At 44.7% G+C, this 24,314-nt stretch overlaps 1 protein-coding gene across 3 annotated transcripts in view; it reads left to right on the top strand.

Annotated features, from left to right (window-relative positions):
• CACNA1E (calcium voltage-gated channel subunit alpha1 E) overlaps positions 1 to 16,624 on the top strand; it is a 402,433-nt gene extending 385,809 nt beyond the window's left edge. For 2 of the 3 annotated variants that reach the window (XM_025385803.1, XM_025385786.1), the window contains 4 exons: positions 330 to 441; positions 4,668 to 4,848; positions 6,491 to 6,681; positions 8,132 to 16,624. In XM_025385803.1, the coding sequence (XP_025241588.1) occupies positions 330 to 441; positions 4,668 to 4,848; positions 6,491 to 6,681; positions 8,132 to 8,674 (1,027 nt within the window). In that variant the 3' untranslated portion in view covers positions 8,675 to 16,624. Of the gene's footprint in view, positions 1 to 329; positions 442 to 3,499; positions 3,629 to 4,667; positions 4,849 to 6,490; positions 6,682 to 8,131 lie in introns of all 3 variants that reach the window. The other variant, XM_025385794.1, reaches the window with a different exon arrangement.
• Positions 16,625 to 24,314: the final 7,690 nt, after the last annotated feature.

The following is a 24,314-nucleotide window of genomic DNA, read 5'->3' as shown; positions in this document are numbered from 1 at the left end:
AAATGGGGAAACTGAGCAGAAACAGGTTTACAATCTAGCATTGGTTTTCCATATGGCTGAGTGTGACAAATGATGTCATTTGTCATAGATATGCTAGTCCTCAGAATAATGAATGGTTCCAAAGGCAGGATGCAGGTTGAAAACACCAGTCTCTGTCTTTTCCAGTGTTTTTTTTTTTTTTTAAATTTCAGGACTAGCCACGTGTAAGTTACTAGGTTTACAAAAGCCAGTCAAGGCTAAAGGGTGTTGCCCTACTGGAGTGGGAACTGCTAGTGGCAGCCGTGACATTACTGTCCCTCATTACTTCTGGATTTGACATTGCTTTTCAGGAGTGGCCGGAGTGGATACCCTTCGATGAGTCCACTCTCTCCCCAGGAGATATTCCAGTTGGCTTGTATGGACCCCGCCGATGATGGACAGTTCCAGGAACAGCAGTCTCTGGTGAATGCATGAGTTATATGACCTCAAAAATACTTCCGTGGTTTCCTAATCCGTCTTGCTAATTTTAATACATAGTCATGGTCCGTCAGGAATATCCATTCTGGTAGTTTAGCCAATTGCCCTGGAGGTGTCCTGCCTTAGCCCTTTTCTAGCCCAGTTTCTCATGTGCTCTGACAATGTTCCCTCTTTAGGTTTTATAGTCCCAGAGGTCCCTTCCCTGCAGCAGGAACTTAAATTGCTTTAGGCCAAGCCCTCTTTGTTTATGGCCCTGAGTATCAAGTGTAAGACCAGAAGTCACATACAAAATCTTGCCTTTGATGGGGAGCTTGAAGATGCATCACCAGAGAATGAGTGACACCAACCCTGCCTCTTAGTGTACCTAGGTACAGCTTGTGGGACACACGAATGCCCCGTATCATTCCTTAGTGATGCCCACCTCCTCTAGAACCTAGCAGCAGCATGTGCCACAGTGACGAGCTCCCTGCCAGGAGGCACAGAAGACTGTCCTACCTCTGCTCTGTGTGGGTTCAGTCACATTGTCCCTTTTGGTCACAATTCAAAGACATTGTAACAGGCCACTAAAGTCACTTCCCTGACCCCAAAATGAGTTTATTAGCATAAATGGTAAAATTCCTGGCCGGGCCAATGGCTCACACCTATAATCCCAGCACTTTGGGAGGCTGAGGCTGGTGGATGACGAGGTCAGGAGATTGAGACCATCCTGGCTAACACAGTGAAACCCCATCTCTACTAAAAATACAAAAAAATTAGCCGGGCGTGGTGGCGGGCGCCTGTAGTCCCAGCTACTCGGAAGGCTGAGGCAGGAGAATGGCGTGAACCTGGGAGGTGGAGGTTGCAGGGAGCCGAGATCGTGCCATTGCACTCTAGCCTAGATGACAGAGCGAGACTCCATCTCAAAAAAAACCAAAAATTCCTGAGAGACCTATTGAGTCAAGTGAAAGCTTGAAGGAGAGAGGAGAGATTGAAGTTTTGGCTTAGCTAATACAAAGCTAAAATATGGTTCCTAAACATTGACTTTACCATTATTCCTGGTTCAGGAGCCATAAGCTCAAGGTCCCCCACCCCAACCTCAGCTTAGAATTGAAGCCCAAGCAGTCATTGGACTGAAAAGAAAAAAAGACAAAACCCAACCATTGCAAAAGTCTGTACAGACAGCTTGTACTAAGTGAGTTCCATATCATTTAAATTCTGATTCAGCTGTGGCTCTTCTCTCCCCTTCATTTCTCTCCTGATCCCTCCCTGCTGCTACTGTGTGCCTCAGAGCCACCCTGAATGAATGACGTGTGATGGAATGAGCACCCCCTCAGAGGGCGAAAAACACGCAGTGGCTCAAACAAATGTATTATTCTATCTCCTGCGAGTGCTGAGACAGAGAATCGTGCATGGTTGTGTGGGGGAAGACAGTTTGTCCAGACACCCCCAGGGCTGAGTGAGTGACTGCCTGAGGGTGTTCTTGATGAGGCGGGTAGGAACTCGTGGAGTCATTCTCTGCCCTCCCCTCTGAGGAACTTAGCACCAAGACCTGTGGAATAATTGGTACAGATAGTTGGATTCTTAAAAAGGCCTCACAGCATTTTGCCTGCCTGGGGATGTGTCTAGTGGGAAAAAAATTGCAATAATGTGTCCTTTTTTTCACAGGGAGACTTTATGACATCATTTCTGCGGGTTCCCCAGGGCTGAGCCATAGTGCCAGGACTTTTTGGATATGTGTTCATCTCATTGTCAGTACTGGTGTCTGTAATTCAATTCAGGTGTCAGCCTGTGCTACACACTCACCACTGTGTACTTCTGCCCATCCCTCGGGGCCGCTGCTCCATGTCCCGAGGCGTGGCCGTGATTGTGTGTGTGCATATGGAGTGTGCGTCTCACACCACCTCTGATACCTGTAGACTGCAGTGTTGTTACCACGTCTGTTTGGAGTCAGAACTGTGTGCTGTATCACTGTAACTCCCTCAAGAGCACCATAGCACATATCTTGGGAAAGTACCCCTCCCATACACACCGGAAACCACTCAGCCAAATGGTCACAGACGCTAAGGTGGGGGTCCCAGACATTTTCTTTTGGGCAATGCCCTACATGTTTTTAGGATGTCATTTCCTAAATATAAAATAGCTTTTTCTGGTACTATCTCCATCTGCCCAAGATGTTCTTAGATCTTTTAGTTGGGTAGCCCACGTAAACATCTCCCATACGGCTCTTTATGCAATGATACTAGCTATCTGTATAGAGCATGCACGACTGCCAAGCTAACATTCTTTAACCAGGAAACTAACAAAAATGACAGAACCTTAGAGATTTGCAGTCCAACCTAATAACATTCTAGGCTGGCACAGCCCAAAACAATAGCTCTTAGCCACGTGTGGCTAGTGCAAATAAAATATAAACTATCTGATTTTTATATTGATTACATGTTGACATGCTAATATTTGGATATATTCAATGTTATTAAATTTCTTTTCACCTTTTACAACATGGTTACTTGGACATTTAAAATTCTGCAAGTGGCTTGCATCATCCTTCCATGGGACTATGTTACTCAGGGCATCCCTGACAGCCACATCTTTGGATGGTTTCAATCAGAAGAAAACTCTTAAAGTCCTGTGTCTTAAGGCTTGAGAAGACATAGTTGACATCAGAAATTGTTGACTTCCCTTAGAATACTGGTTTCCATTTAATTGATTAAAGTCTTCTTCAGATTAAAAGAAAAATCCAATGCTACCACTTCTTGAAAGCGAACTTCACATATCTGAAAAGTATTATACCCAACAGTATTTGTTGCAGAAAACAATAAAATCTGAATCATTGCTTAGTGATGAAAAATAGGTGACCTTCAGCACTCAATCCCAGCTAGAGCTTCCTGTCTGGAACATATAGCGCATAGGTGCACACAAAAACACACATACACATACAACTGAGACCTTAAAGCTGCAAGTCTCTTTTGAAAGTCATTCTTGAGGAGGCTGAATTGTCCACTGGACGTGAGAAGCAATGAGATGAAACCAAGTCCCACAAGCTTGGCTGTGTGTTTATTTCCAGGAGCCAGAGGTTAGTGAATTAAAAAGCGTGCAGCCCTCTAACCATGGCATCTACCTTCCTTCGGACACCCAGGAGCATGCGGGATCTGGGAGGGCATCCTCTATGCCACGTCTGACTGTGGATCCCCAGGTAAAAAGCAACCACCTACCTTAATGCAGTGGCATCCGGGCTGTATAGCTGGGTTATGGAATAATATCTGATATTTGCAGGTGAGCCCTTGACTTGCCCACACCCCTTCCCTATAAATAAAACCTGGCTCATGGGCCTTCTCTAATAGAGCCTGCTCCTCCAGTGTTTTCAGTGACCCCCTAACCACAACAGCCCAGCCAACAAAATTGCATACCTCACTCTGGACGGGCTATACATCCTCAAGATTCAACCAGCCATGCAAGAAATATTTTCCAGGATTTTCTCTGTGTACTTTTCCATCCTTTTTTCGTTTCCTGACTCCTCCAGCACATATGCAGTTACTTACACACACAGGTCTGTGTCAGGACTGTCTGTCCTAACCAGTGCAGGCCACGCCTCATTTCTTTGTCTGTTTTCCTGGCTGCTTTCTCCTTTCTGTCTGTCTTACATCAGGTTTTGACAGAGACAAGAAGTTTTTGTGGATTTGTTTTAATATGTGTGGCAAATCAAAATGCTGGAATTTAAAATGGGGCTAGGTGGGATTGATGGCAGCAGAGCGAGAGTGCTTGTTAAATTGCAAGCTCTCCTAGGCTGAAGAGCAGAAGGGCAGGTACTTCTCTGGCAAGGGCATTAAAAAAAAAGCAAAGCTATGTTTCTTTCATGGGGTAGCCTCTTAGACAATTGCCGTCACATGTTTCAAAGCAGCACGGTATTTGCTGCAGCCCGGCTGTGCCCATGGTAGAGGGCTCTGTGGGAGCTTGCACAGTGCCTGCCTGCATTCTGCTTGGCTTTGTACACTCAGCTACAGGAAGAGAAGATCCTGGACCATTTCCAGTGACTATGTTAACATAACGTAAGGATACTTTCTTGAACAGTTTCCACCAGCTAAGGTTTGAGCAAGAGAGATTCAAAAGAAGTTACCATTTGCAGGGGTTACAGTTTGCCTTCCTCAACGTCTCAGTCTTGCCGCTTCTGTCCTTTTAGATCTTTTCAATCATTAATCCATACCTTGTGTTTCTCTGGGGGCTTGTATTTCCAGGTGGTGACAGACCCTAGCTCCATGAGACGTTCATTTTCCACTATTCGGGATAAGCGTTCAAATTCCTCGTGGTTGGAGGAATTCTCCATGGAGCGAAGCAGTGAAAATACCTACAAGTCCCGTCGCCGGAGTTACCACTCCTCCTTGCGGCTGTCAGCCCACCGCCTGAACTCTGATTCAGGTGAGGTCTTCAGTGTCCAGCTCTTTCATCAGGCAGTGGGCTCCTGCCCTGATGGACTTACTCTCCAAGCACTGTAGATAACCAGAAAAGAATTGAGACAAGGGTTGAAGAAAGTGAAGGATGCTCCTTACCAAAGGGAATTCCTGTATGTAACTTAACATCCTGAAACAGGCCAAAGCCCTCCTCTGTGTTCACCAGAGAGGCTGTTGCAATCCCTTCCTTCTGGAGCAGGGCTATACAAATCATTAGAATTGAGGGAGCTTTTCAAATAGCCTTCTGCAAAACCACTGGGGCTTTTTAGGAATGTATTAGAGACTCACTGTGAGGACTGAACTTTAACCACCAATTCCACTTCAACACTTCAACCCAAACAGTGCTACCTGGAATTATTTCCTGTGTTTTAATTTCTTTTTCTTTCTTTCTTTCTTTTTTTTTGAGACAGAGTCTCGCTCTGTCGCTCAGGCTGGAGTGCAGTGGTACAATCTTGGCTCACTGCAAGCTCGCCTCCCAGGTTCACACCATTCTCCTGCCTCAGCCTCCCAAGTAGCTGGGACTACAGGCACCCGCCACCACACCCGGTGAATTTTTTGTATTTTGAGTAGAGACAGGGTTTCACTGTGTTAGCCAGGATGGTCTCAATCTCCTGACCTCGTGATCCACCCGCCTCGGCCTCCTAAAGTGCTGGGATTACAGGCGTGAGCCACCGCGCCCAGCCTGAATTTCTTTTGAGCTTTTCACACACACAAAAAAAGAAAATTTAGTCTGGCTCAACCATTTTATTTTATTGGATAAAGAAATGAAAGTTGAAAAAGCAGTGACTTGTCCCATGTCATAGGGCCATTAAGTGGCAGAACTGGGACTAGCACTGGGATCCTTTCATTTCAATCCTGGACTTCTCACCATGGCATTATGTTAGGTGTGTTATTATTTAGTTCACAGAAATTTCTTAATTCCCTTCTGCTGGTGCCACCTTTCCCTCAAAAAGTTACACAGCCATATTTATGATACAGAGAGTTCCTGAGCCATATTGTTAACCAATATCCTATATTGTGTGTAGCATAAATAGAAACAGAATAGACTGCATTGTTTGACATATGTATCTCTACTGGCACCTTGCAAACTTAGCTGCTTACAAAATAGGTAATTTGTTAGCCTGCCTTTCTCCCCTGCTTCCCTTTCAGATCATCTTTTGACATACCTGGAGAAGCCAGGATTCTTTTAGGGGCCTATCTTTGTTCAGGCTGCTACAAGAAATTCCCACAGACTGGGTGGCTTAAACAACATGTGTTTGTCACGGTTCTGGAGGCTGGTAAATCCAAGACCAACGTGCCAGCAGATCTCTGTCTGCTTTCTGTTCTCACATGATGGAGAGAAGAGAGAGTGGAAGCAAGCACTCTCAGGTCTCTTCTTATCAGAGCACTAATCTCATAATGGAGGCCCCACCCTCATGCCCTGCCTCCTAACACCATACCATCAGGAATAAGTTAGGCCTCAACCTTTGAATTTGGATGGGGACAGAAACATGTGGTCCATCTGAGGGCCCAACCCCAGGCTGTGATGGGATACTTGGAGAGAAGTCCCTTCATCATCAGTGGTCAGAGTAGGCAGAGTTATAACCAAGTGCTTTTGTCACCTCTCACAGGCCACAAGTCTGACACTCACCGCTCAGGGGGCAGGGAGCGAGGACGATCAAAAGAGCGAAAGCATCTTCTCTCTCCTGATGTCTCCCGCTGCAATTCAGAAGAGCGAGGGACCCAGGCTGACTGGGAGTCCCCAGAGCGCCGTCAATCCAGGTCACCCAGTGAGGGCAGGTCACAGACGCCCAACAGACAGGTGAGCACAGAGAGGAAGCCAGTCTACAGCAGAAGGACACGGGAGGGTGGGCTGTATAATTACATGCAAGTCGTGGGCATTTAGCAAACACATTCAAGTACCCACAAAGACTGGAATTTCACAGGAAGCTTTACCTATAGTGCGTAGAGGTTAGCTGCTCAATGCTTGTGTACTCAGAGATTATCTGAATTCACAGAAAACCAGATTTCCCCCAAGGAAGATGGTGTCTAGAGGTCATTCCATTCCAGCCTTCGGAATCCAGAGATATAAATAGGTTGACAGATGTCTCAGCCAGATTTTGGAGGACAGGATGGTCCTTTAGCCAGAAAGGTTCCTTTGACCATCTTGTGATCCTCAGTATTTGTGAGAATGGTGATTCATCTCTCAGCCCAGGATTCACAAGTCAGAGCAGTTCACCCTCATTTACCTAGCTTCCAGCTGTCCCAGCAAGACCATGCCTTTTGCTGAACCACCAGCCTGGTGCATAAGGAATAACTATCAGAGCTGTATGAGAACATTCATCAACTCTGTGTTACTCCTCCTCACCGTAGCCCTATCTCTAGTCATGGCACTTTGATCCATAATAGGAGACCCCCTCAACAGAAATGATCAGTGGAGAAAAGGCAGGGCTGCTAATGCAGACCTTTGGAGACACAGCAGCTGAGAGGTTTCCCTTCTAGAACAACAGTTTTCAAATTTTAGCGCAGAACAGCATTAACCCATGAAGTTTACTAGCACTGCACATTCCTGGGGCCTGAAGGATTCTAGTGAGACCCAGAAATCTGCCTTCTACATAGGATTCTGAGTGGGAGGTTTGTAGGTCACACATACCTTAAGAAATGCTCTCTTGGAGGTTTACTTCCCAAAACCTGGGCTCAGTTTCCCTTGGGAATAGGTGAGGGCAAGTATGGCCTGAGCCAACAACTGCATGTATCAGGTCCAGAAGTTGAGTTCAGCAAACCACTGAAGACACGGGTGGGAATAAGGGTTTCCCAGACAGAGCAACTCCAGCGTTTGTTCACTTTCCACAGAGTTGTCTTTCTCAAGTTTGAAGTCTCTCTTTTAGTGTGCCCCTTGTTACCTATGTAGAGCTTCCTTAGTAGTCCAAGTGCTTGTTCCACGGACCTGCCACCCCGGCATCACCTGGAAGCTTGTTAGAAATGCAGACTCTCAGGCCTCACCCCAGATCTTCTGAGCCTGCATCTGCAGTTTAACCAAATCCCCAGAGGTCTGTATGCTCATTAAAAGTCTGAGATGCCCTGGTCTAAATGTTCTTGACTCCTTAATCTCTTCAATCCTTGTGTCCCTGAGTGGATGTGAATACTACAGGGAGCTCCAGCGCAGGCCTCTCCCCCCACAGAATTCAGACTCCAAGGACTCTCTTAAAAGAGTTGCAAGTAGGGATCATGCCAAGCCCAATCTAACACGCCATGTCTCTCCTGCTATCCAGGGCACAGGTTCCCTAAGTGAGAGCTCCATCCCCTCTGTCTCTGACACCAGCACCCCAAGAAGAAGTCGTCGGCAGCTCCCGCCCGTCCCACCAAAGCCCCGGCCCCTCCTTTCCTACAGCTCCCTGATTCGACACGTGGGCAGCATCTCTCCACCTGCTGACGGAAGCGAGGAGGGCTCCCCACTGACCTCCCAAGCGCTGGAGAACAACAACACTTGCCTGACCGAGTCTTCCAACTCCCCGCACCCCCGGCAGGGCCAACATGCCTCCCCACAGCGCTACATCTCCGAGCCCTACTTGGCCCTGCACGAAGACTCCCACGCCTCAGACTGTGGCGAGGAGGAGACGCTCACTTTTGAAGCAGCCGTGGCTACTAGCCTGGGCCGTTCCAACACCATCGGCTCAGCCCCACCCCTGCGGCACAGCTGGCAGATGCCCAATGGGCACTATCGGCGACGGAGGCGCGGGGGGCCTGGGCCAGGCATGATGTGTGGGGCTGTCAACAACCTGCTAAGTGACACGGAAGAAGACGACAAATGCTAGAGGCTGCTCCCCCCTCCGATGCATGCTCTTCTCCCACATGGAGAAAACCAAGACAGAATTGGGAAGCCAGTGTGGCCCGGGGGGGCGGAAGAGGGAAAAGGAAGATGGAAAGACACCATGCATTATCAGAGAAGAGGAAGTAAAGGACAATCGGAACACCAAACCCACCAAATTGCTTTATTCCCCTTTGCAAGATGGGCACTGCCATAGTTCTGCCTCTTTGCTGGGGAAAGAAAACAGGAACGTGGAGGGTTATTCCTGCAGGAGAAGGGACATGAGGATGGCTTTGCTTCCCCTTGCCCCTTCCCACTTTTCTAAAAGCTGTGGAGGGATCTAGCTGGCCTATGTCTACACTCAGTGCCCTGAGAAGCCTGGAAGACTTTCTGGCTCTTAACTGGGGAGTAGTGGAGACCATAGGAAAGGACTCTCCTCCCTCACCAGCTCTTACGCCTCAGCCAGCACCACTGCCACCAGGGCAACGCAGCAGCATCTCACGCATAACCCTGTGGCTTTCTTCCCCCAGGGCAGCACAGGCTAAGTCAGGAACATCGGATACCAGGGAGGGAGGAGAAAGCCGAAGCGAAAGGGGTCAGTGTGCTGAGGCAAGCAGCAAGGGCTGGTCTGGATGAGAAAAGCCATAGCCCGGCAGCCCCTACCATGAGGGAGACGGTCAGAGAAACTGGTGGTGCTGGGGGGTATAGCCCCCCATCCTTGAGGCCTGTCACTCACAGTAGGTGCTGAGAGTTAGTTAGGACAGGTCAGGAAGTTCCCCAGGGTCCACAACGGTGCCTAAGGCTCTGGTAAGGGTGAAGGTAAAAGTATTTAACAACTGCTGTGGCATCAATGTAAGTGGAGTTTGGTCGTAGTGCTGGAGCCCACGCTGTTCCAGGCATTGGCTCTTTAGATGCCAGTCATGGGGAATGTGGGTAGAGTAACAGGGGCCACCTAATGGACTCAAAACAGAGTCTGTTTTCCAACCAGTGTGGGAACAATTAAATATGCACAACAGTGCTACGGCCACACCAGCACCTCCTGGCTGAACGTCAGCCCACACTCTGGTTCGTGAGGCAGCAAGGCCAGTGCTGTGCCAAGCCCAGTAAGGCCAAGTGCCAGAGGCCCAGCCTTCCCTGCCACTCCTCTGAGAGGGCAGAACACACATATCCAAGTAGGCTACCCACCACTGGGTAGGGACTTCTGTAAAGATGGGAAAGGCGGATAGATTGAAATAAGCTTCTAGGAAAGTCTGGATTTACTGAGGACCTCCCATGAGGCAGGACCATTGGGACCGCAGCGTCTGCAGCTGGTGTGGGGTTCAGGTCAGTTTGTCAGGATGCTTTAAGGTGATTAGTAAATATACCTCAGCTTAGACCTGGGCTGCTCCTTCTAGTAAAGTGGGCTCCAGTGGGGCCTCATCATACGGGATGATAAGACAGGGGCCCTGGTCACCTTGAATATTCCCCTGGGCCAAGATGGGGCTTCACCCCTCCCCAGAGTAAGAGCTGGGGCTGACAGTGCCACCCTGTCATTCCTAACTGCCCAAATGCAGAAGCACTGAGCAAGAGAGCCCTTTCTTGCCAAGCCAGTGCTCTTTTGGTACATGGCATACAGCTCCATTGGAGGGCACACATCACTGGCTTTATCTGGTGGAAATGTACCTTTCCCTTAAGTTCTTCTTTAGTGCCATCACAGCAGGGGAAAGGACGGGGCCCTCCTTTCCCCCAACCCCCACAGGAACAGATGGAGCCTGCCACCCAGGATCCTGATCTGCCCTGCACTGAGCACTCAGTGGATAAACACTCTTCTCCTCTTGGGCAGGAGAAATCCAGAGCTGTTATTTTTCTTAGAAGGAGCCTCTTTTTCCCCTATTTTTTAAATTGAAATATATAATAGCTGCATCAGCCCTGAAAAGCCAAATTCAACCACATGGCTGGAGAATCATTTGTCATGGCCCTGCCTTCTCTTCTGATACTGATGGAGCTTCATGACCCATGGTCAGCCCCCAAACCAAAGCTGTCCCAACAGAGGAGGCCAGTGAGGCAGAGACAGAGCTCTCCCACTCTCAGACCCTCTTTCGTCTTCATTTTCCTCTCCCACTTAGCACGTGTGTGCTTGAGGGTGGCTGGGAATGTGATATACAGTACCCTGATCCTAACAGGTGTGATCATTACATAAGACGCTGATGCTGGGCCTTGTTTTGTTTTTAAAGTTTCCTCTGCTCAGTGTCATTTCATGCCAAAGTGCTGCTATGGGCTGCTTTGTGTGTATGAAATTGCTTTTTCCACTTCGGAAATGCAGCTTTCCCTAGGGGAAGGCCTACAACAGGACGACTATTCTGAGCCAGCGAGTCTATTGCATGGTGTTTTGAGAAAGGGAATTGTAGTGATACCTTATGCCATTTCAACAGGAGAAATGCAGGCTGGCAGAGCAATTACCAGAAATGGAATTTGCCTGCAAGTAGTATAAACACTAAATTTACTGTGCCAGGAAACCTTCCTGAACTCCTTGAACTCATACACACAAGTATCTGAGTCCTGAATAAAGTGTTGGAAGCACTGCAGATGCAGTCACCTGACTGACCACCTGGTTTTTCTATTACCAGTGAATTTCTTTTATTCACCTTCCCTTGACCAAGAAATTGGGTTTCTTTTCCCTCAGCCTGCACTTACTCTTCTATTAAGACCAGAAAATAAAATAATTTTCTGTTGAGTCACAAACTCATCATCATGTTTGGTTTTCTGCTGCCTCTGAACAAAAGTGAATGCCAGCCTTCCCTTGCTAGGTGTCAGAGCCTGCCTCCCTTGAAAAGAGGCCCATGTAGACCCCAACACCTGTTCTTTTCTCTGGTTAATTACAGCAGCGTCTTGAGAAATTCCATGCAAAAGAAGACTACAACCAGTGTTTGAGATATACCACAAGATCAAATTTGGGCACTGGCGGTCCCCTCAGAAGACTCTTGAGTCATATGTTCAGTTTATCTTGCTAATATATGACTTGTCTTCACCATCTCCTCAAAACAGAGTGAAGCCAAGATAGAGGAAGGTAAAAGGAGGAAAGAAAACCAAGGCAGGGAGATGATGTTCTAAGTAGATTGGCGTTTAGATATCCCTCATTTCACTTAAGGCTCCAGACAGACTCCAGGTAGGGAATGCATGTCTGTCTCTTTCTCTGTATCTTTCTCTGTGTCTGTCTCCCCATCTCCTAGTAGAGGACAAAGTGCCAGCGACCTTTGGACAGGGGCAGGGCTCCAGCCAAGGTGCCCCTGAGCCAGGGTCAGCATAGAATTTCCTGCCCCGTGAAGGGCTGGCACTGGCTAGCAGCCCCTTGGCTCCACGTGAGTCATGAACACAATTGTCAGTGGGGGTCTGTGCTGCTCTTCTAGCTGAAGAATCTGTTTGTCTTCTGGGCTTCACTTGTAGTCCCCACTCAATGTCTCCACAGGGCACTGAGATCACCAAGAACACTGCCCAGAAGCTAAACTCCAGATATTCTAGATTTTGACCTCCCTTGACTCGGGCCACAAAGAGGAGACCCCATAATCCACCTCTCAGCCAGTATCTCCCTTCCCTGCACAGATTCCCCCCGACCCCATAGAGCCTATGTGGTGAGCATGAGGGTCGTCTTCCCTCTGTTCTCCCATCTCAGCCTCCGTTTTGCTGCATGTTAGCACTGATCCAACTCCGGAGATGGTTAATTCCACCCAATCCAAGCTTATTTGCTTGCCTGACTGACTCCACCACTCTCTCAGCTATTGGGGAATGCTGCATTCTAATGAAATAGGGTTTGGAACTCACCTGGTGCTCCTCGCAAGACGACTGACACGCGGTGTAGGGTGTGGGGGTGGACATAATGCCCACCCACTGGATAAAAGCTCATGGCAGGAAAATGAGGTCTCTCCTGGCATAATGGAACAAAAATCTCAGATAATCTTGATTTTTAAAAAGTTCTCCATTTTTCATTACATCCTACTTCTCAGCCCTCTGGATGTTTCATTTTTTTTGGACAGAGTGTTTCTTTAGTGGGTGGGGCCAGGGACAGGTTGAGGGATATTTCTCAGCTCATTTATAAGATGATATAAATATTATGAGGTTGTCTGTAAAGAAAAAGCAAATGTATAGCAGAAGGGGAGCAGATAGATAGCTACCTTTCAGGGATTTTGAGACTTGAAAGTTAAGGAATTTTTACTGCTATTTTTGTTCATCAGTTTCACATCTGTTATGTTTTGAGATCCTCAGAAGCCTAGGGCTAGTATATGCCAAGAATCCTGGTGAGAGGCGTTGCCATGCCTTGGGGTGAATTCTTCCCCACTAGCTCTCTCACCCAGCCTGCAAGTTCTTCCCTCATAGATCCCAGAGCAATGGGCACCATCCAGGGGGTACAGGAGAGGACGTTATGATGCAGGAAAGAAGGAAGAAGTGGGTCCCTTGCAAGTGGCCAGAGAATGATGGTTTGACTCCAGAAAGAGTCTCTATGGAATCAGGTTCGGGTTTGGATAACTTCTCTTTAAAATATCTCCACACTGAGACTCTTATTTTAACAAAATCCAAACAAAATTAACTCAGGGCTTATGACCTAACCTTTGTAAGAAGGTGATCAAAGAGATCCCACATTAATAAGCACTGCCTACAGCAGCAGCTTTGCCTTTTTGTCTTTTGCTGTTTCTTTTCTGAACCACCCTGTACATCATAGCCAGGTCTACCCCAGATAGAGCAGCAGCTGATGGCTTCTCTGCTGTCTGAGGAGGGAGGGCTTGGCTGCAGAGCTATGGTGTTTTGTCAGCTGTTAGGTGCTACAGCCCACCCAGTCAGAGTACATAGAGTACATAGCGCTTTAAGGGACAAAGGAAAAAGAACAGAACTATCTTTGCTTTCCGGAGGCCATCTTTTTCTTTCCTTGAATCCCTTGTGCTTTAACCTTCTGAGGTTTATGCATCCCAGAGAGGTCACACCAAGCCAAAGAGAACAAATTCATAGATTGTCCCAACCTACCCAAAGGGCCTGAAAATCCTCTCTGAACAAAACTCAAGACAGTTGAGAAGTATGAATCGGGCTCATAGCAAAGTCCAATTGATGGCTTTTGAGGCTGGGGCATCCCCAAACTGCCCTTCTATTTTTGTAGTTTTGCTTTCTTTTACCCACCCTCTCTCCGCATGCTATAAGTAGAGGAGTTAGAATCTTTACCTTCTAAATGCAAAAGGAGATTTTATAATAAGCCATGCTACCTATAAATACATTATTGAGGTTTGTATTTTTATTTTTGGAGGTATGAAAGAGTTGAGTAGAGCAAGTCAAAAGAGGTGTGGGGATTTATGTTTATTTTTATTTGTTTGGGGTTGTTTGGTTGGTGGCTGGGTTTCTTGTGACAGACCTATTATGGAATAGTAAAGAAGGATACCTTTGTGATCTGCAATGTTTCTGAATCTGTTTCTCTTTAGGAAGTGATTGCCATCAAATTTAGTGATATGATATTTGAGTCAAAAATCTGAGGTTATAGTACCATCTCTGTCTTTTCTCTCTGGTCTCCTTTTTGTCGTCTTTCTCCTTCTGTCTAAATTGGCCTCTGTCTTTTTCTAAGGACATAACATATAACCCAAATTAATGAAAAACTGCCCTAAAACTTCAGTGAAAGCCAAAGAGATACAGAATTTTTTCAGGACATCTTTAACCAATACAAAATTTATGTCTTAATAAGAAGGTAATTTTTACAATAGTGTAGTAATCTGATAAATGAAAACTATTGGAAGTCAATAGTTTTTTATGTTCCAGCTTTCTGTATTCAAACTTGTGCCTTCAGCAAGCATCTCTTCACTTTCTTTCCCTTGTCAACTGAAATATGAATGTTTGGCTAACTCATGATGTAAAGTGTCTGTTAAGTTAATAATACATCATTTAAAGTACTTAGTCTCCACAAAGCAATTTTAAAAAACCTTCACTTGTTAGATCCCATGAAGTACCTATGAAATTCTCAGCATTGCTATAAGCATTTGATTTTTTTTTAAAGGAAACTTTCTGTTTAATGGAATATGAATCCAGGATTTGCTTTAATTTCACTCTGTTCTTCCTATTTTCCCTTATTCTTCTTGTTATCTAATTTTGAAAAAAACCTAGACTTTTTTTTTCTTTTTCAATCCAGAAAGTTGGGTTTTCATGATCTGAGCTTCCTTGTGTCACCTTCTCTTTGTGCAAACTGAAGCCAGTCATAGATCGTCACCCAGACATATTCTCCAACCCAACACTGGAAATCTGAACGAATCTTTTCTCTTTTTGTCCTACGAGTTTGTCAGAGATAAGAATGGATTGCTGTCTACATTCTACAACCAGACCCTAGACTTTACACCAGGCTGTGCCACTTCCTCTTCACTTCACTCAGAGGATGGCCCCAAAACTGAAAAGGAAATGAAACCATTCAAATATACCAAGTCTGAATTTGACTTGATTTGATGACTCAGTTTTCCTTCCAGTACTCTGATTTTTTTTATGGCAATGGCCTATATGGCACAAGAACCCACCACTTAAAGCAAATCTGTTAAACATTTTTATAAGGGATGAGCAGGAAAAACATACTCCAAAATTTTAAAGTGCCATTAATCAATTTTTAAAAATAAAGGTACTATGAAATGAGGGCTAAACAATGTAATATAACTGCCAGTTAAGGTAGACAGTAGTTGTGGTCTTAGTTACATTTGATATGGAGTTGTATAATATTAGGCAGATCCCAGTGGAGTTAGTAAAAACATAGGTATTAAGTTTTAATGGCTACCAATTGGGATATATACTTAGCCTGCAGGCTGAACTTTAGTCAGTGTTTTTCTATCCTGGTGTTTTGTGAACCAGTCAAAAGTTATACAAAGCCACCCTAACTGCTGCAATTGCAGAGGAACTTGCCTCTTGGTGATATTAGAGGGCAGTCCAACTCCACTCAAACTGAGTCCAAGATTTGAATTCACCCAGAAAAACAAATGGAGGAGAAAAGCCTAATTCACTAGATGTGTTTGGCATTTCATGGCTGGGACAATGGAGTAGAGGGTAGGAAGACGAGCTGTAGAACAAAAGCAAAGTGAGGTAGAAAATAACAGATCCCAGAAGGGGACAGAGTTAAGAGATGTGTAACCTTGGATCCTCTTTTTCACTTAGATTATGGGTAAACTTCTTAGCACAAGACTGGATTCAGAGAAGTTCTTTCTGTTAAACTCACCTAGGGTAGTGGATTTGAAGGCCTCAGAGGATTAATAGATTCCCGAAATTCTCTTCCAGACCTGAGAGATGGAGGGAAAGAGATTCTTGCTTTAAAGCGGCTCGAAGACCATCTTTATGACTTTAGCAACTCTTCAACATAGTAGCACCAATAATGGAGAGATTATATTAACTTCCTAGTGGTGAGAATACCATGGGATGGGAGAAGGGCCAGTGAGTGGGACGGGGATGAGCTTCATCAGGAACAGATTTCAGACTCTGCAGGGTGCACCGGTTCTAGCCTCAAATAACAACATTGCAAGGAGGTGGACTACAGGGTCCACACCCTCTGTCCTTTGGGGCCCATGGTCAGGCCATTCCCTCTTTGTTTTGCTCCTAGAGGATGAGCATGTAATATGAGATCAGGAGGGAAATTGGGTGCTCTGCCTCAGGCTGTTAAAATGCTGCTACCTGCATTCTAAAACGTGCAAGTCATGCCCCACAAGACACCTCCTTAGGGCAGCATCCACTGTGGTGTGCCAGCCTGACACCCCTGCAGTCACAGTGTTTGAATGGCAGCTGATGCTGGCCCACCCAGAGTATCGGTGCATCTCTCCTAAAGCCACAGTTCAGCACTGCATGTTGACCAGGTGGATATCCTGTAATATAGATGCTCGTTTGGATCCAAAAGGAAAACCATTAAAAATAAAAGAAAGATGAAAAACTTTAATGTTTTGGGGGGGATAAAAGAAAAGAATAAATAAAACCTTGTTGTAAAGAATGTATCGGCCTGATTTCCCTCACTTGATGTGTTTCTTTGCTGCTACCAAAAAGGGAGATCATGGGAGTGAAGCCTGCCAGGACCCTCAGGGTAAGCTGGCAGCAGGCTCTGCAGCTGCACTTAGTTGGGGTCTGCTCACACCACTCAGGAGGAATTCAGGAGGCTTTCAAAGTTCCAAGGACATCCTGGCCCTGAAAGGTTTTCTTTTACTAAAAATGCACTTTGTGCTGTGTGTGGTAGCTCGTACCTGTTACCCCAGCTATTCAGGAAGCTAGGGCAGAAGGATTACTTGAGGCTAGGAGTTCGAGACTGGCCTGGATGACAGAGTGAGACCCTCACCTCTTAAAAAGAAAAAATAGGAAAAAAATACTCTCTGCCTTGGATAATATTTTTTTAAAAAGATTCCATACTAACTCGTTCCCTGAAAGAGATAAACAGATTTTCTAATCAGGACATTGTCCTGATCTCCAAGTGAGGAATTTAACAAGGTAGGCAAAGAACTTCCTTATGGAACAACAGAGCTCTGTGACCGGAAAAACTATGACCAGTCTCCTCTCTGAAAAAAGATGGGATTATAGGACACCAGCTCAGCCACCAAGTTCAGGAAGTAGCTGATTCCCAAGACTCTTAGGAGATACTGTCCATTCTTCCTCCTGTCTACATCACTCCCCATTTCACTGCAATTGCTCCCTTGCCACAGGGAAAGCAGCAAGCCCCAGGCCCAGGCATCCATTTGATTTGCCACTCCGAGAACTGTCTGCTTCATTCTGCTTGGGGAAATATCATCATCTAATCCTAGTGTTAATTATTTTACTCTGAGCAACGCTTTTATCATTTAGATAGAAACCAGCATTCCAAAATAAGTCCCCTAAGTTTGAGCCAAGATATTTTCTTGAGTCCTAAGATATATGACTTTATTAGCTAGGATTTTTCTTATGATTAAAAACATCCAAAAATGTGATATGTTGTCATCTCTCAGGGAGGTCTAGGTCCTTGGAGGCTGGATTTTAGAAATTTCTAAGATTCTCTACAACTCTTAAATTTTATGTTATTTTTCAATCATAATTTGTTTCCTGTGGCTTCTATCACCATTGGAGTTAGAATTTGACAACCTTTAACTTCATACTTTTATGAGATAATAAGTTGGTTTCTTGGGCAAAAGTTGGTTTGTAAGCAATTTACATGGATTGATTATTTCTGTTCTTGTTTTCTTCTAACCTGGAACTTAGGTCCACAGTTTTCCACAGGCTAATGGCACTAGGAAACAGATATAAAGGAAAACAGACACTGTTCTGAGTTTCTCTTGAGTGTTTTTGTGCTATGATCTGATCATCTGTTGGTTACCTTTACACATTATGTTCCTAAACCTTCTATTCTGCCTCTGGGATATTAGAAACTTGTCTTTACTTTTGTATCACATAACTTTGCTAATGAGCTGGGAAAATTCCCAAACTAAAGACCCAGATTTCAGTTTTTTAAATATTTAATCACAAAATATTGGGACTAGTCACAGGCGCACATAGCCCGGGAACTCCTTAAACACCTGCAACAAAAAGAAAGAAAAGAATAGAGGCTACAAATGCAAGTGCTGGAATAGAACCAACTGAGGTCAAACCTGTGCACCACCAGTTACATGCTGTGTGGCCCTGAATTGGCCACTTAACCTAAGACTCACTTTCTTCACCTTTAAAATGGGAACAATAATAGCAATACCCCATAGCGTGGTTGGGCAGAGTGAACACAGAGTATATGAAGAGAATAGCCCATGTCTGTCCACATCTGGCATCTGATAAATGTCAGGTCTCACCATTGTTGTCATCATTATTACCATATACAAGTGCATTCCCCAAACCCACCACATCTGAGAAACTGAACCTTTCAGGGCCACATGCTGAGAATACGCTGGTGGGTGCTCCCCTTCTGTTAATGAAACACAGAGGACAAGTTGATCCTTAGGCAAGTTTCTAAGGAAAGGGGATACATTTAAAAAGCAAATCATTACTGTGTAGCTATTTTAAAATAATGCCACCACTCTTGTCTCAGAAACAAGTCATAATTTTGTTTATTCTTCATTTCTAATTTCCATATTCATTTAATAACAAAATGGGAAAAACATTAGTGGGAGATGGTAATTGTAAAAGTAGCCAATAAAGTTAATGGCAATATTAAAAACACTGTACACCTATAAACACAGCAATATTGAAGGCAATTTGAAATATCAAGTAACTCACAAATTGACGGCACATGTAAGTGAACCATAAATTTAGGGTCAGTGGCCTAATGATTAGTCCATTAGAAAAAAGGAAAAAATAATAATTATACTTTTTGAAGACCATTCCTAAGTGGTCAATAAAGAATGATTAGTTCATAAAGCATCAACTCTGGACATAAGTAAATTGAGAAACCCTTTCGATCACCAGGGGAATATTCAGGATACTAGAAGGCGAAACAATGCGAGACTGAAGTCAAGAAAGAGGGCTCGCTCCCATGCCTCAGGGCACTGCTTCCGGATTCCCATTCGCTGCTTCTGCATGCAAAATCATGTGTGTGTTTAAAATCAACTATAGCCTTCATCTGCTGATCTAAATGATTCTACAACACATAGGAATCACAGAGCCCAGAATGTTGGCTTAAGGGAGAGCCTAGGTATTGATTCTGCCCTAGTCTATTTCATACGTGAGGGATTTGACATTTGGAAACACTCTAAAATGGGTTTTCCAAAGGCCAAGAAAGTCTCCTGCGAACCTGGACTGCCATATTAGACTCCCGAGGGTAGCCTCAGCAACCCTAGCACAGCTGTCCGAAAAAGAAGGAAAGAATAACTGAAACACACCCCAGGAGGCTTCTTTTGCTAATGTGTCCAGAAGACTCCTTTAGGAACCTAATGGAAGCTACGTATCCTCTCCCTTGAAAAGGGTACCAAAATATCTGAGTGTTTACATCCTCCAGTCCCACCCCGAGCCTGTTTATAACCCCTGCAACAGTAGCAGGAGGTATCATGGAAAGACCAGGCATAAATGAGCTATTTTCATCAAAGTAATTCAAAGAAAGAGCTATGACAGTTGGACCAAACTATTCAGGCCTAGAAATAGAGGACAGAATCCAGGCTGATTTCCTGGCATATTGGAAATACTGCTTGCCCCTGTGACCAGATCAGATGGCTGGACATTGATGGGAATACAATGTGGCTATCTGGGAGGTGGGGTGGAAGAGAAAAGGGCAACTTACATAAATATAGCTCAGTAAATACACTGGCATAAGGCATTAGGTAGACCTGGGTAGAAATTCTAGCTATGCATTTAACAGTGACCCCAGCCAGGTTACTTAGCTTGTAACCCCTGATTTCCTTAACTGTATAATTAGGATAACAAGACTAACCTTGCATAGTTGTTTTTAGGATTAAACACACACACACACACACACACACACACACACACACACACACAGAGAGAGAGAGAGAGAGAGAGAGGGAATGAGAACCCAGCATGGTGTCTATCACATAGCTGGAATTCAGTGAAACATGACTGCTATTATTAGTCCACTCATTCATTGAATGTATTTATTAACCATTTACTATGGTGCCAAGCACTAGGGTGTTAATAAGCAAGCCAGATGAAGCAGTGTCCTTAAGTTGTTCACAGACTAATGGAAGCTACAGATAAGGAAACAAACCACTGCACCATGGTGTAATCTTTCTGAGGGTGAGAAATTTTCAGGGTACTATGGAAGCCCCTAAAAACAACTTGGGGAGTCAGAAATGGCTTCCAGGGAGAACTGCTATTTGAGACAAAGCCTAAAGAATAACAAGAGTTGGCTGGGCCATAAGGATTGGGGGCGAAGATGTCAAGAAGAGGGGCAGGAGGAGGTATCTTGCTCTAGTTCAAGGGCAGATCTTTGAGAGAGCTTGTTAAAGGACAGGCTGGAGAGTGAAGGGAGAGCTTACAAGCCCTTTCTCAGAGTTTAGCCTTCACACCATCCCTGTATTGGCAAACAGCAATGGCAAGTATTAAAATCATGGGGAGACTAGGCACAGACATCGTACCGATAAACCAAACCAGGTTTACTTACCTGAATAAGGAAGAAACTCAAAATAGAGAAATAACTGTATTCTCCAAGACCAAGATACAAGCTTCTGGCCACTGAATTTTGCATGAGAGTGCGCACAGCTAACAGTGAAAACATGAATGAGTAAGGGTCATACCAGACCCTCTGGAGACCTGATTATCTCCCCCATTTTTAGCCTACCTCAGAGGGTCTCATTTAATTCTTTCAGCAACACAAGCTCCACATGTCTATACCCACCAGTGGAAGGTGGTAGTACTAGTGAAGCCTTCAGACATTCCCTGCTGATTCTCCACTGCCCTAAGAGACCCAAGGGACCCTCTGTAGGATACCTTTCAAGTTTCCCTTAAGGGCATATACAGCTTTGTCACGAACATGTTCAGCTTTTTCAGAACATTTCTCACAGGATGAGCCAAGGACCAAAAGAAATCAGACCACAGTCCCATTTTCTAATAAGAAAATCCTCTAATAGAATCATAGCCAGTGGTGGAGATAAATTATAGAAGCTTAATGTATCTCATCAAAGCAGTCTTTGCTTCATTAAAACACAATAATTGTCCCTTAAAAATAGGATTGTGTTAATAATAAATTGATTGATGAACAATTTCCAGGAGCATATCTTAAAGTGAAACTCACCTCAAATATTTGTCTAAGGAGAAACAAACTAGTTGCCGTGGTACAATTGGTTAACCAATTCTACCGAAAGTCCTCTCTTGTCATATTAATTCCCTTTGCCTGGGACTCTATTTCCCTGTTATATTTCTGCCCCAGACCTATCAGATCATCTTTCTTATTTTCCAGGCATTTGGAAACTATCTTTTTCAATCACTTTTCTTTTGTTCAATGTGGGGTGTGTCATTAAAAATAAAGGAGAGGGTCTCCATAGATAGACTGCAACTGTTTTAAATAACTCCGATTCTTCGAATCAATTTAAAACAAGCCATGTTGTATGGGCGTGAGTGCTGCTTGGGGAGATTGGTGATGCCCCCTCGGCTAACAGTGGAGTAGGTGAGCTAACAAGGAGTTCCTGGTGCCAGGTGGGTCTTTGCACAATGAATTCATGTCTGTGGGGAGAAGCAGCTGCCAGTCACATCTGAACTGGGAGGAGATGACTTTAACCTTGGGCAATAACTAGAGTTCTGAACGGCAGCTGCTCTGCAAGATTGAGGAAATAACAGAGGTTCTCAGGCAGCATAATTGTATGCCAGCATAAGTTGTTGTTTTATCTTTTTAAGAGAGGGAGAGAGAAAAAATAGGTATGGAAAAAAGCGGAAGAAGAAGGAAAAGAAAAAGAAGAAAAATGGTAACTGCAACTTTACCATTATCAAGCATCACAATCTAGTCACTAAGCATAGAAGAAAGACTATTTTTTAATTAGAGAAATAAGCAGGTTAGTCACACACTAATCAAGACCTATTTTTGCTTGAATTAGGTCAGTCTTCGTTAAATGCCTCTCTAGAAATAGGCGGAGGTCGAACTCTCCATGGGTGGCTTGCATGGATGCAGCAGAGATGACTCACATTTGCTGATCTTAAAAGCTGTACAGATGGCTGGGAGCAGCTGATTAAAACCTCCTTGACAACTCCTCGGAGACTGAAGACCACCCGCCTCCATCTTCACTGGGAGCAAATGGACTGTAGAGTGAGCAACAGGGTTTCTGACCTGATCCTCATGTCAGGGGGTGCACAAAGGCAGCCTGACCTTTTGCTAAACAGAGTGTCAGGGAAAATAATCCTTGGCTTGTTGTGAATGCACACTGCACAGAGAATTGCTGGCACTTTTGTGAACTGGTAGGTCTCTGCACTGGAATAAGAAGCCACTGTAACTGGGTCCTTGCGGTGTGACTGATTCGCTTTCAGTCTACCCAGACTGTCCTGGTTTTAAAACTGAAAATCCTGCAGCCTGGGAATCCCCTTAGTTCACTGCAAACCAACAATTGGTCATCTTCGCTCTCCTCACAAAGAGTAAGATGCAAGACCAAATTTTGGCTTGAAAGATGCTCCAGGTTCTCCACAGTTGGTGAAAAATCATTGAATGAGAAAATGTGCAGGATGTATTAGTAACTACCTGATCCAGTAGTTCTCAAACTTCAGTGTATATCAGAACTCCCTGAGCTGCTTATTGAAAATGTAAATGTCTGCGTTCTAATTCCAAAAATCTGATTCTGTATATCTTAGGTAGGGTCCCAAATTTTATAAGCACCCTGGATGACTCTGATTATACATGGTCCAAGGACCTATGTTTGAAAAGCAGAGATTTAATTACAGCTCATTTTATGGATAAGAAGTCTATGTTGCCTGAAGCCACACAATACGCAACTGCAACGTGGTCTAAAATAAAACTTCAAATCTGCACTCCACTCTTGGTCCAAATTTATTTTCATTTATAGCATTTGGGGGTTACATGGTCCCTTTTTCTTGCAACTGTCTGATCATGTTATCCTTCTCGAAAAATCATCATTTCAAAAAGTATTTGACAAACAGAAAATAGAGACTCACTAGATGTAGCCATATTTATAGGGTTTGGCATTTCTTTTCTGTGAGTAGCTGATGTCAGCTTCCAAGGAACAGAAGCTGTAATGTCTTGTTTTCCTTCTTGAGAAGTTTCTTAGAAGCATCAGCTGCTTTGAGCCAGTTTGCTTTTGTATACAAGGTTCTGAGACCTCACACTGTTTCAGCCAAGACAGGGGATGTTAATTTTAAAGGTACCTGAGGCTGGGCATGGTGACTCACGCCTGTAATCCCAGCACTTTGGGAGGCCAAGGCAGGCGGATCACAAGGTCAGAAGATCGAGACCATCCTGGCTAACATGGTGAAACCCTGTCTCTACAAAAAATACAAAAAATTGGCCGGGCGTGGTGGCGGGCACCTATAGTCCTAGCTACTCGGGAGGCTGAGGCAGGAGAATGGCGTGAAGCCAAGATCGCGCCACTGCACTCGAGCCTGGGTGACAGAGTGAGGCTCTGCCTCAAAAAAAAAAAAAAAAGGTACCTGAGATTAGACATAATAAAACAATTCAGTCTCCCAAATGGACCCAAGGCATTTCATGTCAGTATGCCTCATCTCTGGTTTTTCCATAGCATATAGAATCAGTCCTTAAATTACAGGGCAAAGGGTAAGCTTTCTAATGTAGTATTTTAAGCTGGCTTTGACTAAAAAGCTGGCAATTTGGGATGGGCCCCATTTCATGTTGTTTTATTCTGTGTCTGTCTTCCCCCATTTTATTTTTTGTTTTTATATCTGAACGCATACTGCTAGTCTTCAGAAATCTTCCTCCATGTGACTTTTGTCTAATAATGCTCATAGGCTTGTCCTCTGGAGCTACCTAAGTCTAATTCCTATTCCAGAAGACAATTCTTCAAATATTTGAAAAAAGTTATCAAGACCTACCTATGCTATATGTGCCTAATTTATTCAGGTGTCAAGTCCCCTTTCCAAACTCCTAGTTCTCCTCCAGGTGTGATTTACAACATTACTGTCTTCTTAAAGTACATCATCCAGGACTGAACCCAGATCCTCATCCCCACCGATCTCCTCACATGCAGCATCCATCATTAGAACTGGGTGAGGTGAAGGGAGGAGACCCACAGACCCACAGAAAAGCACAAATATTTCCACAACTAGCAGTC

Source organism: Theropithecus gelada, chromosome 1 (genome assembly GCF_003255815.1).
Source record: "Theropithecus gelada isolate Dixy chromosome 1, Tgel_1.0, whole genome shotgun sequence".
NCBI classification, from domain to species: Eukaryota; Metazoa; Chordata; class Mammalia; order Primates; family Cercopithecidae; genus Theropithecus; species Theropithecus gelada.
This window is presented reverse-complemented; position numbering and strand designations above follow the sequence as displayed.